This window comes from Saccoglossus kowalevskii, chromosome 3 (genome assembly GCF_978046115.1).
Source record: "Saccoglossus kowalevskii chromosome 3, keSacKowa6.1, whole genome shotgun sequence".
NCBI classification, from domain to species: Eukaryota; Metazoa; Hemichordata; class Enteropneusta; family Harrimaniidae; genus Saccoglossus; species Saccoglossus kowalevskii.
Genome location: NC_140643.1, coordinates 13,690,023 through 13,709,131, shown reverse-complemented (window position 1 = coordinate 13,709,131; position 19,109 = coordinate 13,690,023). Strand labels below are relative to the sequence as shown.

Below are 19,109 nucleotides of genomic sequence, written 5' to 3'. Positions count from 1 at the left end.
TGTACCATTTTCATTCGTATTTGGCACATACATCATACATATCAGTGTGTTTCATAATCAGATCAAAGATGGCTGAATAACGACTGTTTTTATTTTGGCCATATTACTATGACACGAAACACGTGTTTTGATGTAAATAAACAATCTGTTGTATATGCCACTTGGAACTCAAGTTTCAAGGACATGCTCACGACAACCCCTCCGCTTTAATATGACGAGCACAAAGAGAACTTAACAGGGACTGTGTCATTTTCAATGACTTGTTTTTTTTAAATCTGCTGGTGGCTTAGCTTCAATGCTAACAAAATGGGTTTAACTAAATTATGTGACTGGTCTACTGATGTCTCAAAAACCTCTCATCAGATTTCATTGAAACTTGGTACATAAATTCTGTTGCATTATTCACAGACCTGATTAGTTCTTGGTTGCAACCATGAATATTAAGTATTTATTTTGCATAATAATTACTGATAGCTAATTTGAAGTTGGGTTGAAATCCTTTTTGTGTGTAAGCTAATTTTGAACTGGTTTCTACCGCTGTGATTATATGTGCATCTCCCTCCATTCTATTCAACCAATTATATCTTTAAGGCAATGTTTTGTATGAACAAATTTGAATTTATGCCCATGTTTTAGAAACCATACCTACTTTTGCGAAGCTACACCCAAATTGTAGTTCAATTATCAGTCATAACCGAACTTTGAGTTTTGGGCAACATAGATGTTTTGTTTAACATTGTATATTTGGTTAACTGTTAATTGAAATTGAACGTTAAACAAAACAACATATCTATGTTCACTTTAATATAGGTAATACACAATATATTGCATATATTGATAGAATAATTTTACAATCTAAGTCTATTTAAAGTGACCATTCTTGGCCAAAAAAAATATGTTTTTGCCCGTTTTCAGCAATGCTTTGCTAATATTCATTCAAATTTCACATATAGGTAATACACAATGTTACATTTATTGATTGACACAAAAGTGTAGGGGGAAAATGAGTGCTTAAGCTTTGCATTGACCAATTTATTTTAACAAATGCTGCATAGCTTTGGTGCAAAGGATTATTCACATGTTAAGTGTGGTTTGCTTTGTATTATTCATGAGCAAATGACAAAGCATACAATAAATCTTTTGTATTTAGATAAATTAACTTTACACTGAGCGGTGTTACAGAATCTGATTCATCGACAGTAGGATAATCAACTTTCTTCATCAATTAATGGGACAGTGCCCTCAATGGCAATATTTGGAAATCAAAATGCATAAATTTTTAGTAGCAAGGGGGGCAGCTGGTACAGTTTTACGGGAAATAAAAGGAGCTTTTTACAATTTACAAGGAAAAAGACGTTTTTACAGTTTACAGTGAAAATTGATTGTTTACAGAGAAAAAGCTTATTTTACGAAAAATTAAAGAAGAAAACCTAGAAAATACTTGTACGTACCGAAAAAAATGGCACATTTTTACAGTATACGAAAAAAATATTTGATTGATTACATTGTATGTCTAGCCTGTGATTACAGATTCACATAATTTATTTTTTCAATTTACGTTGTACGAACAAAAAAATATTGCAATTATGTTGAACGAAAATAACCTTTGCCCCCCTCTATCTATGTAGGCATTGAAATTTGATGAAAATAATCATCAGTCTAGTTTTAGAGTAAATCATCTAAAATTCATACAGATTAGCCAGCTTATATATCAAGCTCACATGTAATCAAATTTCAGTTGTGCTGTCAAAAAAAAACCCACTGAATACATGCAAGTAAATGATAGTCGGTTCCAATGTGTTTGGCACAGACTGGTTTTACCGTACATACATGTAGTCTTTCATAATATACAAAACTTGTTCAATTTCTTGGAGTTGATTTATTGATAAATCCAATCAATTATGGCAGATATCGCTGCAATGCGAGTATAAGAATATCATAATAGATATTTTCCACACACTGCGAGATCTCGCGTTATGAGTGAAATCAAACGTAAAAACAGGACAAACAAAGGTAATAGCATCGTAGTGAATTCGACAAACTCAAAAGCATTTGGGGATATTTTCATGCTTAATAATGTGCTGTACACATTTGATTGTCAATTTCAATGAAGTAAGGGTAATCAAACGCAATATTTCCACTGTCAAAGATCGGCTTTTTGATGTGAGCTACGAAATTAAGAAGTTCAAAATCAAATCGTTCAATTTTTACGGCAGACGTTCGGCACACGTCTTTCACACAACTCGTGAGATCACGCAGTTTAATGGAAAATCATCATTTGCATGCATTATTCATTTTCTAATATTATTTACACATAAAGTTTCTGCCAGAACAACCAGCTATACTGTTATTTCTTTCGACCATTCAGGTAATGTCAGTACAGATAAAGACCATTTGCAACATAGTGACCAACTTGAGTAGTTCCAATACAATTTACATATAAAGTGACGTGTATATAAACGCCACCTTCCAAATATGTGATCAGTGGCTGTCCTTACAGAACAAGTTTGGTCAAAGGAATCTGTTGATACAAGGCAACAATGAAGGTAATTGATTGTATGTTTGGTGGTTACCAATAACATCAGTTTCTATCCAGGCAAAAATGCATATTTTTATTTATTTATTCAAAAACAAATAACTCTTTAAGCTGAGAAACTGTTGTCATATTTTTTATTCACAAATATATAAATCAACCTCAAAGGGGACCACTTTCTTTAAAGTGTGGTGGTTATCACACATGCACAAAATATGGGTCCTTATATACAAACAGAGATGTTGCGCAGATCCACAAGAACAAACAAGACACTACCAAGGTGTAACTAGATAATTCCTAGAATGATTGGAACACATTGGCAAATATTTTAAGAAATCAAACTTGTATTCTTGTTCTCCACTGAGTGGGAGCATTGCATTGTGGGAAAATCAATGTTTATCAACAACAATCTTGCACATACATGTTGGGACACTATACTTTGACTCCCAAATTATAACAGTATTTTTACCATAATCTACAAAGATTTAATTTTGAGAATTAAAATGTTCCATAGTTCTTTCATGATCACCTTAAAAACTATCAAATACTTAACATGTTAGAAATTTAAATTAATATTTTACCCCCATGTCTATTCAATTTGATTCAGTATTACAAAATATATAGAACATGAGCCCCCTTATAAACAGTACAGCACTAGAAATGAAAGGTATCAATACTACTTTATTTAAGACATTTAGTTGGAAGCCATAATTAATAATTATTCAAACACAACCGTAACCAGATACGTTCTGGATCAGACATACATTCATTAATTTACTTTTTAAAATGTAACAAAATATTACGAGTTTACTCATTATAAGGTAACCACAGTAATAAGCACAACCATAGGGGTTGAATGAATACAAATAAATCAAAGGCCATGGACTGGTAATTACAGCTTTATATATAAATATACCAAAAATATATAAAAATTCACTAGTTAGTCCACAAGGGTTTATGTGGTTATGATCAGTGAACAACATTTAAAACCACTTGTATAAATAGATGATATTTAAATTTCAAAAACACTTTGCAGTACTTTGGTAGGTGAGGGAATAATGACCAGAGTACTTTAATTATGCATACAGTCATTTGCGAAAATTAACTAAAATTAATTATATTTAGGAATACATTATTTTATGGAATGGTCATACATGAAGTACATTACACCGCTTAAAATAGTACCACCTTTTACAATAACAAAAAAATGTTATCCATTCTCATATTAATTTGTAGAAAACGAAAGTGAAGAGTACTACGTAGTGGCTGGCGTAATCCAAATTAGCCCATTTACTCAATGTATGGTCCATTGTATATCCCTGTAAGAACAAGAATATGTTTGAAAATAATTAAAATAATAGAAATTACATAATGTTTGGTTTGAATTGAGTTAGTTATACAATGTATTTTTTTTTAATTAGTTGCATTACAATCAATAAATTTTACATTGAAACGATAAATATATAGTATGTGCGAACTTAACAAAAATATAATCAAAACAAATTTGACTTTCATCACAGATTTTTGGAATAATATTTCATTAAACGTTGTTTGGCTGAAAATTGGAATACTCCAGAAACATTGAACTAACTAGGTGTTACAAAAAGAAGGTTTAGAATCAATTGACAATTAGAGTAAATGTAGAGACAATCAATGGTAAAGATCAATACCTGTTCTTCTGTCTGTGAACTACTGTCAAACATAACACCAAGATATGCTAGATGAAACACAGCCAACAATCCAAAACAAAAATTAACTATAAATACCAAAATAGAAGTCTGAAAATTAAATGAATTAAACATAGTTAAACTTTTAGTGAAACCTTCAGAGATATTATTCCATCAAATTTCAAGAAAGAAAACTCAGAAAATGGTACTTTGGGATGGTTGTTAAGACTCCCCTCAACAGTGTACCAAGATCACCCCTTGGTTGGTTGTTCAGGATTACTTCTTGGTTGAGTTTGTGTTGTTTTCTCAAATTTAGCTATTTTCACCGGCTCTTCAACCGGCGCTACACATCTGCTCGTGCAGAGCCCACAGAAATACATGGTACAGTGGTGCGTGTCTTAGCAACGTGGAACGTCTTGTGACGTAGCTCCGCCCCGAGGATACTGATAGCTTGGTCAAAACTAATTGGCCTTTGATAATCTGATTCTAAACTGTGAGGGCACTGTCACATACACATACACATAGATTTAATGAAATACTTCAAGGTGATAGTGGAGTGCTTTGCCACAACATTCACCTTGTAAATTCAGGAAAGTGGGAATAACAGACCGGTACCCAACCATATTCTTTAGACAAAATCACAAGTTCAAAAACACAAAACAATCGACAAGAACAAAATAAAACCAACTGACAAGTACACTGCATAGTCAAAGAACTCAAAAGAAATGACTGACAGTGATTGACAAAATATGACAGCGATACATGGTATACAGTCTGAATATGGTAATCAATTTGTTGCCCCTCACAGAAGGTATACAAAGTTAAGGATACTGTAGAACACAAATGCTGACTGTAAAACGATTCTCCATAGAATAAAGAATGATTAATATCCTGAATAACAATCACCTTACCTCTTTATTGCGATGTGCACATTCTGGTACACATTTCTTAGCAAGAACACAAGCACTGAATATCTCAGAAAGTCGCTTTCTAAAAACTAAAGATGGAAAAAATGTTAAAATGATAAGCGAACATGTCTACGAATGAACATGACAACAGACTATTTTTTTTGTGATTTGTTTTTTTATTTTTGTTTGATTGATTGAATGATTTTACATGACAAAAAATGTAATACAATGTACTTATTTCCTACTCCTACTCCTACTCCTACTCTTACTCTACTCTACTCTATTACTAAGCGATGAATACAATCATTCAAAATGTGTTGCAGATTAATGGTATTGGAATGGCATGATTGCATTATTCTAAAATATTTTAGCACCAACATGTCTGCCATCTAGCCATCTTGAATTGGGTCACGAGATGCATCTGCATATGTATGAGCGAAGAACAGCGCATTTCTTGAAATAAAATGGCTACCAGGTGGCCAGTTTTGAATGCGATTACTTTAACAAAATGAGTAGTATCAAGGTCCCATTATTTTCTATGTATGTACCAAGTTTGAATGAAATTTGTCTATACATGACCAAAGTAGTAAAAAGTGTTTGACTCCACAGATAAATCCCCAGTGGCATGTAGAGTGGATGAGATATGGAAACAATGACAATATAAGTTCACGCTAATACAGCTGGTTGTCTCTTTCTAAAGATTGGTATAACTACAGTATGGCAGGATAATAATTCTCACCATATTCGGTGTAAGAGTAGACTCCCAGTGATAAAAGAACTGCAGCTAACTGGAAATTCAACCCCTATGAAGTTAAATATAGTGACATCACAGTGAATACACAATAGCTTTATAAATATCACAAAGCCACAACATGGCTGTGTGAACATTTTAATGAAAAATCCTGATGTCAACCAGGCATTGTAAACTCAATCCCCCTTAAAGGTTTCTTCAAAGTTATATTGATTCATGACAGAATAGTATTAACCGAATGGTATATTCATAATACACTATTGTCACAACAGAATAGTATTAACAGAATGGTATATTCATAATACACTATTGTCACAACAGAATAGTATTAACAGAATGGTATATTCATAATACACTACTGTCAGGACAGAATAGTATTAACAGAATGGTATATTCATAATACACTACTGTCAGGACAGAATAGTATTAACAGAATGGTATATTCATAATACACTACTGTGACGACAGAATAGTATTAACAGAATGGTATATTCATAATACACTATTGCCACAAGAAAATAGTATTAACAGAATGGTATATTCACAATACACTATTGTCATGACAGAATAGCATTAACAGAATGGTATATTCATAATACACTATTGTCAAGACAGAATAGTATTAACAGAATGGTATATTCATAATACACTATTGTCACAACAGAATAGTATTAACAGAATGGTATATTCATAATACACAACAAAATAATATATTCACAATGCTGTCACCAGAAAGTGTTATAATCATATTAAACTGTATATTGACAGTATATACTATTCGGTCTCCAGAGTGTTATATTCATATACAACAAGGTATGGTACAGTAAAGACATCACAGAATGATAATACACAAATGTGTGAACAGTATATTGATAATACACACTGAGTGGTATATTGGTTATACTACACTGCATAATTTGGTACCCTAGATACACTACACTGTAACATGAGAAGGATATGTTGATAGAAATAACTCACATGTAAAATGGAACTAGTGGCATAGGTTAAGATAATGGCAGGGAATGATCCTAATGATCTTGTCGATTTGAAAATATCTGTAAGAAATAATGAAAACTGATAAAATTCCTGATGAACAAAAAAACACAGTGTTATTTTTAGGTATGATAAACTTATTACAACCAAGAAGGTGACAGAAAGAGAATTACATTGTGCAAACCACAGTCAAACAAAGCATAGTGCAAAAATCATGAAAATTTGACAGAGGCAGAGAGTGGTGAAAGAAATTGGTAAAAGAGACTGCATGTAAAAGAGATTGGTGGCAGAGGTGCCAGAGCGATGGTAGCAGAGAGTGATAGTAGAGAGTGGTTACAGAGTGGTGGCAGGGAGTGATGGCAGGGAGTGATGGCAGGGAGTGGTGGCAGGGAGTGGTGGCAGGGAGTGGTGGCAGAGAGTGGTGGCAGAGAGTGGTGGCAGGGAGTCGTGGCAGAGAGTCGTGGCAGGTAGTGGTGGCACGGAGTGGTGCCAGGGAGTGGTAGCAGAGAGCAATGGCAGAGAGTGGTGGCAGAGAGTGGTGGCAGAGAGTGGTGGCAGAGAGTGGTGGCAGAGAGTGGTGGCAGAGAGTGGTGGCAGAGAGTGGTGGCAGAGAGTTGTGGCAGAGAGTTGTGGCAGAGAGTTGTGGCAGAGAGTCGTGGCAGAGTCGTGGCAGAGAGTCGTGGCAGGTAGTGGTGGCAGAGAGTGGTGGCAGGTAGTGGTGGCAGAGAGTGGTGGCAGAGAGTGGTGGCAGAGAGTGGTGGCAGAGAGTGGTAGCAGAGAGCAATGGCAGAGAGTGGTGGCAGAGAGTGGTGGCAGAGAGTTGTGGCAGACAGTCGTGGCAGAGAGTCGTGGCAGGTAGTGGTGGCAGAGAGTCGTGGCAGGTAGTGGTGGCAGAGAGTCGTGGCAGGTAGTGGTGGCACGGAGTGGTGCCAGGGAGTGGTAGCAGAGAGCAATGGCAGAGAGTGGTGGCAGGGAGTGGTGGCAGGGAGTGGTGGCAGGGAGTGGTGGCAGGGAGTGGTGGCAGAGAGTGGTGGAAGAGTGGTGGCAGAGTGGTGGCAGAGTGGTGGCAGAATGGTGGCAGAGAGTGGTGGCAGAGTGGTGGCAGGGAGTGGTGGCAGAGAGTGGTGGCAGAGAGTGGTGGCAGAGTGGTTATAAATTTTCACAATTTATCATACCAGTTAGATAACCATATCTTATAAATGCTTAGTACTATAAATAATATTTGATTAATATCATATTTGCACTATTAAAATACATCTATATTAAAAGCACATGTAAACCGCCAAAGACGGCATGTGTTGTTTATTGTATTTTTATACCATACACACACCTATGTCATTTATTTAAGTACATATGCTACTGATGAAGCAAATAGGGAACATAATAAACATTAAAATTATCTATATGGTAACGCATACAGGTACTTACAATTTTTTAGAAAATTGTGCATAGGGATATTCCAATTTGTAACAACATCTACTAGTGATCTTGGCATCTCAATACTAAACGGCTTAGCAACATGTAAATCCCTGCCGTGAAATAACCAACATATATCTTGAATGCTAGTGAATCACACTGAGAACTTTGAACATTAAATACAGAAATAATTCAGATTTCCCTATAAGGACATAGAATACAGACTCACCAATTGTGTTGTTCAGCATTTACTGTGCATCCAAGCCCAGCTACTGTAGTACATGATTCGGACATAAAACTCACAAAATAGTGACTAAATCGGAAGGACAATGCATCCCGATATGCACCAAGCCACCTGTAAATAAATTAACAAAACTAGGGAATTCATTTCGTCTTTTGTTTTAGACAAATATAACAATCATAATGATTTTCCTTATAGTAAATAAAATTATATTGAGCCCACAGAAAAAATAACACATATCAGTTAAAATCTCACATTGACAAATTTAATTTTACTGGTAATAAATATGATGTTCAATACCAAATCAACAGATCACCTTTAAAATAAATTTATTCTTTAGTCATGCAGTAGACATGACACTTTCGTTTACACTAATCATTTTATGTTTTGGCATTGAACTAACCCAGTCAAAAACGACATTTGACCTCTCCACAAAATTCAATAGTTGAAGCATTCATGAGATGTTTGATTATGCCTGCATTTGTGGCTCTGCATCTGAACAATTTCCAGTCAAGACAATTATGACAGCAATAACAATGCAGTGCTCTTTTGCATTCTGCTTGTATGTATGAATGAATTAAGAAAAAATGTTATTGTATTAGTTTAGAAATCTCATTTCTAATTAGTTTTTCTATAAAATAAAAGTTTTCAATAAAATATTTTATGTTGTTTATGTTGTACATCAGTAAAATAGCTGTCCTACAAATTTAGAAAGGAAGTTTTGGGAAGGCCATACAAAATACAAGAGTTTGATATGCATGGAACGACTAATTTTAGTGATGCAAATGACGTTATTTTTTAAATTCATTAACTAAAAAATGTCATGTACAATAATACAGAGACTTCATGATGCTAAAACTTTTGACTACCACTTTAATTTGAAACCATCATCTGACAAGGATTAATTCACATATTGTAACTTTTGCTTTCTACGAATTACTTTACTTTCCAAAGTAGCAATACAATTTTCAAGGTACCGGTATATCAATATATTATGGCGTTAATTATTGATAATAAATATTAGATACCAATTAATCATTGCCTATGTAAATCGAATACTACATTTTGGTTTTAAAAAAAAAAATACGTGTTACTTACTTATTTGCAAAGTAATAACCACTTAATGCCGGAGAGACACATACTGATACCAGAAGACAAAATAAAGATGAAATTAAACTTTTGATAATTTTCCATAGCCATGACAAATTCTACATAGAGATAGAAATGAACATGTTATTCATACTAGCACTCAGATCACTCGGCAAGTCAGCCTCAATGTTATGCAAACTGGTGTGGTACGTATTGAAGACCTTATTTGAAGTCACGCAAATTGCAAGATGAACACAGAATGTACATTTCTAAAGATATTACTGCAAAAAAGTGTCTAAGTACTGTAAAATACTTTATTTTAGTTGAAATTAATTTTCGCTGAAAAGACTTTTTGGGTGTTTTGTATGGAATTTATTTTCCTTGATTTTTGATGAGTTGAATGTAAAATATAGGAAAAAATGTATATTTGGTAGATTTTATTTTCACTTAAACATTCCTTGAGTGAAAATCAATTCCAAGGGAAAATAAAGTACTTTACAGTAATTAAAGGTATTTTTTTTTTATATCAGGCTGTTTTTTTTAATCTGCTCTTTGTTCACAAGTGTGTACGGCATTGATACTGCCTATTTATGAAAACACAAAATTCATTTGAAACGAGATCTTCACTGCGCATCATTCGCTCATAAGTACAATAGCATAACTTTATCTTTACAGATTCATTTTAAATCTCAATAATATACACATACCATATTTGCTTTATTTGAAGCGCAACTCCAATATATGCACATATAAACCAAAACGACATTTGCTGTATCCTGAGTCATTAACATTTTTTTTTGTTCATATAGAAACAACTCTATACTTTATATAAGTGCATGCACTACTAATAGAACAAATAAAGTATTGAGTTTTGAACACGTACCATGTCTTGAGTGTCCTCTATTTGAATGTACTGTTCATAACTGATCCAAGGACCGAAAATAATAGAACCAACGAAAAAACAATATCCAAGGTAGGTGATTGGATTTGGCAATTCTTTGACGGTATCACGATCCATATCAATGCCTAAAGAAATTATCCTCATTGTCAGCATCATTTGGGAACCTACAAAAGGTATAAAAACAACAATCAAGGAATTAACGAAGAATAAATGATCAATACACCATTTATGAATTGCTTTTACTGTAAAGGGGGTAATTATTCACTGGGTTTTAATTTAGCTTATTTCGCTGACTGGAAAAATGCGCTAAATTAAAACACAGTGAATATGTAAAATTTAGCATAGAACACATTATCTAAATGATAAAACCGTGAATTTAAAACCCACTGAATATGCCTGAAATGGTAAATCAGTGAAATTTAAACCCAGTGAAAATTAGTCATTTTACAGTATTTTTTTTTTATTGAGTTATGTAATCTCCAATTATTCAACATTCTCACAACCAGAGCTTATTTCCGCTTTGAGACTTTGTGTATCGCAGGGAGGCCATAGTTATGACAATAATTTTTAACTGATTTGTACAAAGTTGAGCATTTCAAATTTATCTCACCTCGAATTTTATGCCACTCTCTGGGATCAGTTAACCATAATTCCCTGTAATAACAATAAATTTCAATGATATGTTATCAAAATATGCAAAGTAACTAATTATAAAACCATAAGATAATGTATTAATATGTATAAAAAGAATATGGTTTTAAATGGATCAAATATGCCTATGGATGGACACACATAACTTCCAATACTTCGCTATGCACAACAGAAAAGTGAAAACACAAATTACAGTGATATGTCTTACCATGTGACAAGCAGAAACAGCAAAACAGCCGCAACTATAGCACCTTTATTTTGTATGTGATTATGATGCAACACCATAAGAACCAAGTATCCAACAATTCCAAGAAATACCACATAGAGCATTGTCATTTCAAAAAACATGTACATACTACACAGACCACCAATCATGGCAGAGAAGTGAATGAATAGAACAGGCACTCCTGTAAACAGTGAAGATGTATCTGATTAGTATTCTGTAGAGTTCAATGCAATGAGGATGTATTCCAAAATATGATATCACCATAGTGTAAATTAATCTGAAATCTCACTAACAATATTCCATTTTTTTTTTTGCTTTTTCATGTCACTTTTCTTTTTTTTGGAAATAGAATAAATAAATAAATGAGACGGTATCGTAAATGTCCTACTAATCATGCTAAACGTTTTCATTATGCGTTAAAACAGTACTTGAATTCTGCGATGGTACTATTTTTATCACAGCGGTATAATAACATTTCGCTTGGATACCAATTACTGATGTGATCCATTGATGCTTAAAGAGCATGTCAAAATTTATGTAAATAAACAATGTATTTTACATGCGTTGTATACGTCACTATGAGTCTGATACCTAACAGGGTGCAGCATGACAACCACCACCCTTTAAACTACAAAACCATTGATATTCACTGGCATTTGATTCCACTACTGTAGAATACTTTTTCGCTTGGAATTTATTTTCGCTATTTTCGCTGAAGGGATGATTCCATGAAAATAAAATCCAGCGAATATACTTTTTTTCCTATATTTCACATTAAACTCAACAAAAATCAGTGAAAATAAATTCCATACAAAACACCCAAAAAGCCTTTTCAGCGAAAATTAATTCCAGCGAAAATAAAGTATTCCACAGTATTTCACTGAGTATTAAATTCATGAACTTGGCAGAGAAACAATGAGTTCTATTGTTCTTTTATTATTAATTAAAATTAATAATTATTAGAAACTAAAACCCTATGAATACTAATGCTGTACGATATTAATTAATGTATATGTAATTCTAACTGAAAGTTAATTTTGAAATGGTATTGCTAAGATAGTTATAAAATAAGATTATATCTTTTAAATGCCTGAAAGTTTCTATTGTCATAGCTGTATTGCCGGCCATCAACACACTTATGATGCAATAAGCATAAATTTTATCATCAGTTCGATCCTCTGTCAGATAGATAAAATGATAGAGAGACTGCGGTGCGGCCATCGCATGTGCGTCATCTGTCGAATCTCCCTGTTATAATGATACTTACCTGTAAACGTTACAAGTCGAAATGCCAGACATAACAGCAACAATGGTGCAACAATCTGAACACCTTGCTCTAAAGTTGGAATAACACATTCAATAAATAAATCTTGGTATGTCCAAGTGACTTCATTGGTAACATAGTCATCAGCATAGTACGGATAATCTCCCAGTTCATAATCAGCTAAATCTAAATCATAATCTGGATACTCATAATCCATAATGGGTGTGGTTGCCTGCAAACAAGAACATGTACCAAAGAATAATCTCATGAAATAGATCTACAGCAGAAATTCTCAATTCTGTAAATGTACTGGTGATAGAGGGCACTGCAGGAATGACATTCAGTGTATCATGTACTTGAACATAAATTCTGATATTTTACCAGTAATCCATATATACATGTCATAAAAAATATTTTACTTTAAAGGGTGGTGGACTGCACGTGTTTGAATTTCATGTAAACAAACAATGTATTTACACACGTTGTATACGTCGCTATGAGTCCCATATCGAACAGGATGCAGCGCAACGACCACTGTCTTTTAAGCCCTGTGTACATTCCAGGCGTTACATAATGGCGGTAAAGAACCTAGAGACACATACACATGGCTACTGTACTCCATGCATTCTTGTTGCCAAAAGGTGAAATATACAATGGTATACGGTGTGATTTTACATACTGAAATCACAACCCCTTTTTTAGTTATTTGGTTGAAACTATAAATGAAATTTGCACACATATCCAAAGTTTTTGTTTTGTTGTATTGTTATATAGAATTTGTATTGTTATCATAATAGCCACCACACCACCTCACCAACAGGTGGTCCAAATATCCTCCGGTAGAAAGAACAGCACTAAAACAGAATAAGGCTAATCCCTGCACACAAAGATTGGTAAAACAAAGGATTTATACCCACTTTTGCTTTGATAATAACACAAATCAATACAATATTATTCTTTGCAATAATGTGAAAATAACATTGTTATCACAAAACAACTTCATTTAGCTAGGATTTACTGATCGCATGATAACTAGTGAGAAAGCAGTAGCAATTCGGGCAGGGCTCCAGAAGGAGTACCGGTACCTACACTTTATGCAATTTTTTTTTTAATTATGCTAATTTATTCATGACGTAGCAGTTTCTGTGCTCATGAATATTCATTAATTTGTGGGTCAATACATTGTATAAGGGGCGATATATTATTTTGGGGGGAAGAGTTAGAAAGGGGGATCAGTAATCTATGGGGGGTCAATACAAAAGAAGGGACCCATTTGGAGTGCAGCCATCCTCCTCGTGTCTGTTGTTGCACGTGACCTACAGCTGTCAACTGTGTTCGTTCTTCGACAACTTCGACTGGCTTCCATGTGGGGTAGTATTCTTGTGTTCTGTTTTTCTGACTTGAGTTTTTGAATCCGCTGTTTATGTTTTTAACGTCTTTCATGTCTTTTGTAGGAGTGTCCAATCCGTGATTCGAACTTGCGATCTTCGAGTTCCCAGCGCACTGTCTTGTCCACTGTACCACAAGTGTCTTCACACAAGAGATAGGATTTAAGTCCTATTCATAGGAGCACTGTCTTCACTAGCATTCAAAAATCTAACTAAACATGGGTAGTCATGCAAATTGAATAATTTGTTGTCATATTTAGCTTTATTGCCAAATAGTGTTTGCAAGAAAAAGATGGGCAGGCATGGGAATTGAACCCGGCTCCTCCTGATCACTGTGTAGACAACTGAACCACAAGACCACAATTGATTAACTGGATGTGTTTGCATTTGATAAGACTATATAGTGTGTATATATATATAGAAATACAACATATTTCTATTATTGAGTTACAATTGTCCAAAAAATTGCCAATTTTGTGTTTTTACTTGTGTAAACTATATGCATGCCATAACCCGTTAGTGTACATCTTGCCAATTGGGTGTTTGCCATTTGCGTTGTCCATACCTGACCCGGCCCTAACTGTAATGCCAAGACACGTTACTGTTAATAATTCCGTTGCCCATACCTGACCCGACCCTAACCCCAATGCCAAGACACGTTCCTGTTTATAATTGCTCAATAATGATACTCTGTTGTGCACTGTCTGCAGGTAAGTTGCATTGATGTCAACTGATTAAACAAGTCGCGTTTAAGTAATATCCACTATTAACAAGTGGTTAAATTGTGACAATAAATGTGTGGACAAGTATTTGAGATTAATTTTGGTGTAGACAACTCTCGTTTAATTAATTCCCACAATTACAAGTTGTTAAATTGAGAGAATAAATGTGCGGACAAATATTTTAGACTTATTTTGGTGTAGACAGCTCTCGTTTGATTAAGGTAGCGGGACTATTATTTGCATACTTTTTTTCATCTTCTAAGTGGGACCAAACGACTACAAATAGACCCAGGAAAGTATATATTTTTGGAATCGCCAGACTTCAAGCTTTTCAAAGGTGTGTTTGTCATGCCCGTATCTGCATTCTACGGTGCGTTACTTAATCAAAAGTGAAAAATTACTTTTTTTGTAAAAAAAATAATTACGCATTTATGCTGGTGATAATAAGTTTTGTTTTCACTTTTCCTAGTTGTTCAATAGTCTGGTAAACTGAATGTGTCTGATCAGTTTTATTCAAGCAACGCGTTTTGAAAAATAGTGTCCTGAATTTTAATTTCTGTTTTAGTCGCATTGACCCCAACTCAAACCACAACACATTGGTAAATAATCCATGAAATAGTTTGTCTGGACACATTCAAGTTCCTCTCATTGTCACCTTAAAGCGGTGGAAATTTGGTGTTAATCCAACGACAATAAGTATACGTTATTTTTTGCTAAAGACCTTGTATTTTGAAAAAGATAAACTCCTAGAAAACGTTGATGAAGTCACAGCAAAGATTTTCTACCTTGTTTATCTGCACAAGCGATTTGTTTTCCCATCAAGGTCTGTTTTAACATGTGTAGGGGCATCCAAATGTGTAAGGCTATTGGAAACCCCATAAAATTAAAGGAATGGGATAGCTATAGTTCGATAAAACGGCAGATGAAAACACTAAAATCAATGATTTTTTTCAGTGGCTGTGTGACCTTGTGTCTGACACATTCATATGCAAATTACTAATCTGTGAAATAAACAGGGGAGGAGACAAACCACTCAAATGTTTGGAAACACTCATTGTGTGTCAGATAGCTACTGATAACACATCCTAACATTGCTTTGTCTTGAGTTAATCTTTGAAACTTATAGGCACACAAATTAAACTTGTGTTGTTGATTTTAGAAAACACTACTGAAGCTGCCTTGCTTCCCTTCAGAAAATCTACATTTTAACCAACTTACATGACATTCTAGGTTACGTTGACTTTGTCAGATGAAAGTTTATAGTGCATTTCATCAATTAATAAATAAATGTGAAAATCGAAATTTTCAACACAAATAATAGTCTCACTACCTTAATTCCCACAATTACAAGTTGTTAAATTGAGAGACTAAATGTGTGGACAAATATTTTAGACTTATTTTGGTTTAGAAAAGTCGCATTTAATTTACTTCCACAAATTACAAATTGTTAAAGTGGGAGAATAAATGTGTGGACAAGTATTTGAAACTTATTTTGGTGTAGACAACTCTCATTTGATTAATTCCAACAATTACAAGTTCTTAAATTGGACAAATATTGACCATTACAATGTATATTTATGAGTAAATACCTGTTGTTTCATTAATTTCCACCTCAACTGCTGGCTTCAAACCCTCAATCAACAATTCCGCAGACACAGTATAAATTCAACAACACCACAGAAGATATTCGTCTGTTGCCTGAGTTGTTTTCGTAATATAGGGAACGCGGCCATCGACACTTTAACAAAACTTACCTTGACTTGGGTCTTGTTTATCTCTTGTCACAATCAGGAAACTGTTGAACAAATTGGGCGTCGTCCAGTTTAAGACGTAAGTAATTTATTATTTATTCTTTCAGTTTTGTATGGTGGAGATTTGTAAAGTTTATTATTTTTTCGCGACATTCTTTGTTTACTTGTTTACGGTTTGAGAGTTTTCAGTTCATTTGATTTACGTTTTTAGGGTAGCTCTAAGCGGGACTCGAACCGTCTTTTCAAGCTAATTTTGTTTTATTTTGATGGCACGCTTGTGTACCACGCCACGACGTTGGTCGTTAAGTGGTATTCATTTTTCTAACTACTCCAGTGTTCCGATGAGTTGAACGGAAAAGCCAAAACGATTGCTGGTTTCTGATTGCTTCGGTTCTGGTGAGTGTGTATCTAGTGTGATTCGAACCCATGTCGTTTGTATTGGGCGTTTTTTTAATTCCCATGTTGGCTACGCCGTAATATGCAACCACTTCCCCGTTTTATTGTGATTTTGAGAGTGTTTAATGATGTCTTCCTCGCCCGTCACGCCATGACCCAGTTTCAACGACACGGCCATTTTGGAACAGAGTGCATGATCCTCGGCGTGACCCGACTGACTATATGAGCGTTCTGTTCAACTGTTAAGCTAGGATTTATTACCGTTATTATCATTATATTGTCACATGATTTGTTTTACCTTATGTGTAATGTCTTAAAGGGGCACCTTCCAGTTAAGATTAATTTCACAACAAATTTACTTTCTGGATTAAAATAACAATGGATAACAAAAGATAGATTAACATTGTAAACAATAGTGTCCCATGATTCTTTGGTGCAATCCATGGGATTGAGCGGTTCCCCTTTAAGTATCTTTATTGTAATTTGTATATACCAATTCGTATATAACCGAGGAAACGCCGTCGATTGAAGGTCATGTATTTTGTGACGTCACCAATTCGTGTGTAGGTACGGCTTCTAGATCCGTGCCGCAATTCGTATTCGGATATAAGATAGGCGTGCATTGCTCGACACTATTCACACTCGTGTTTCAGGTCTTGGCCAACGTGCCGAGATAGTAAATTAACGGGGAAAGAGACGAAGCACAATTAAACTAACTTAATTGTTCACAGTAGTTTCTCTTCTACGAGTAAGCTTACCTTCTTGTCTTCCGATCTGTATACGTGGATTTATTTCTTTGGGATTACAGAATGTTTAGCGGCGTCATGTGTTTCTAATCCACACCGACACGTTTTAATTACACGGGCGCCGCCATCTTTAAATGCTAATGTCAACCTCGAGGGCGTGCTTGTGCGTTGCGCCCTCTCTCGGCGATGTTAGGGTTTTAAAATATGAACATGAACCTTTAAAGCTCGGTGGTCGCGCAGCGCGTGTTCGAATTTCATGTAAATAAACAATGTATTTTACACGCGTTGTATACGTCGCTATGAGTTCCATATTGAACAGGACGCGGCACGACGACTGCCGCCCTTTAAGGTAGTTCTTTTCCATTAAAAAAACATATTCAGAAATCCTCGCAATCCAGCAAAGGGGGTTAGGTGCCTGTAATGTTCAAGATTCTGAAAACAAAGATAAGTTTTCCACAAAAAGACCTCGAAAATTGAACAAAAATGCGTATTTTCAGTAGTTTACAATTAGTTCTATGTCAGAAACATTCATCATATCTGACAATTTTGTTCGGTGACCTATGCTGTAAAAATGATGTGTAGTGTAATGTTGGCTACATATGGCTGACACGAAACAGTTTTTTGAATGATTTGCAGTTCATGGAACATGGCCGGGTGCGAAGTCACTTCCGGGGTACCCCAAGGGTCATTATTGGGGCCATAGTTATTCCAACGCATGCCTTCCACATTTTAAAATGTCGCTTAAATGTTCGAAAATCATCATACATTCCCTGTGCACTGTTGATATTTTTAGTACTTTTAATAGTTTTAAAAATAATGTAGCTTCATTCTTTTTTTTAGAAAATATTGTTGTCTTTAATGTCACATGTGTGTATTTGTTTGCAATATTTCAAGGATATAATCACAATCCCTTTATATAAAACGTAAGGGTCTTTTTAGAAACGAAAGATGGACATTAAATTTGATGTTATGGTGTCATGTAAATGCAATACACAGGCAATTCAACGACCAAATATAGTCTACCGAAATTGAAGATTATTATAGGCAGAAACAGTTGAGAACTGTCTGTAACAGTGAACATACGATAATCACATGTTTACTAGTAGCTGGAGTGGGGATGTTCTCAGCTTCTTATTTTCCTTCAGACTGCATTGGTCAATTCAACAAACAAATAAAGTGGAGTTGCTATTATCGTCAATTGATTTGTTTAATTGCTCGTTGGTTCTCAGCTATTATCGTCAATTGATTTGTTTAATTGCTCGTTGGTTCTCAGCTCTTAACGTTTTTTTCTTCAATTTCTTTCCATCTGGTAAAATTATAAGCAGCCATTCGAATGCGAAACGCTCAGACAATTGAATCAATGAAATGAGTGTTTATAATTACCAAATAACCATTACATTATTCTCGTATTCTATAAATTTTCACTACTTTCATATTTATTTTAAAATGTCGAATAAATGTTATAA

At 34.6% G+C, this 19,109-nt stretch overlaps 1 protein-coding gene across 1 annotated transcript; it reads right to left on the bottom strand.

The window, feature by feature from the left end:
• Positions 1-2,591: 2,591 nt before the first annotated feature.
• Positions 2,592-17,764, bottom strand: LOC100313706 (porcupine-like protein). The gene is given in 13 exon segments (NM_001168161.1): positions 2,592-3,852; positions 4,204-4,311; positions 5,112-5,197; positions 5,848-5,911; positions 6,838-6,914; positions 8,281-8,381; positions 8,498-8,623; positions 9,608-9,717; positions 10,482-10,663; positions 11,110-11,153; positions 11,359-11,557; positions 12,644-12,872; positions 17,656-17,764. Coding segments are annotated over 12 exon segments (1,410 nt in total). The 5' UTR covers positions 12,858-12,872; positions 17,656-17,764; the 3' UTR covers positions 2,592-3,753.
• Positions 17,765-19,109: the final 1,345 nt, after the last annotated feature.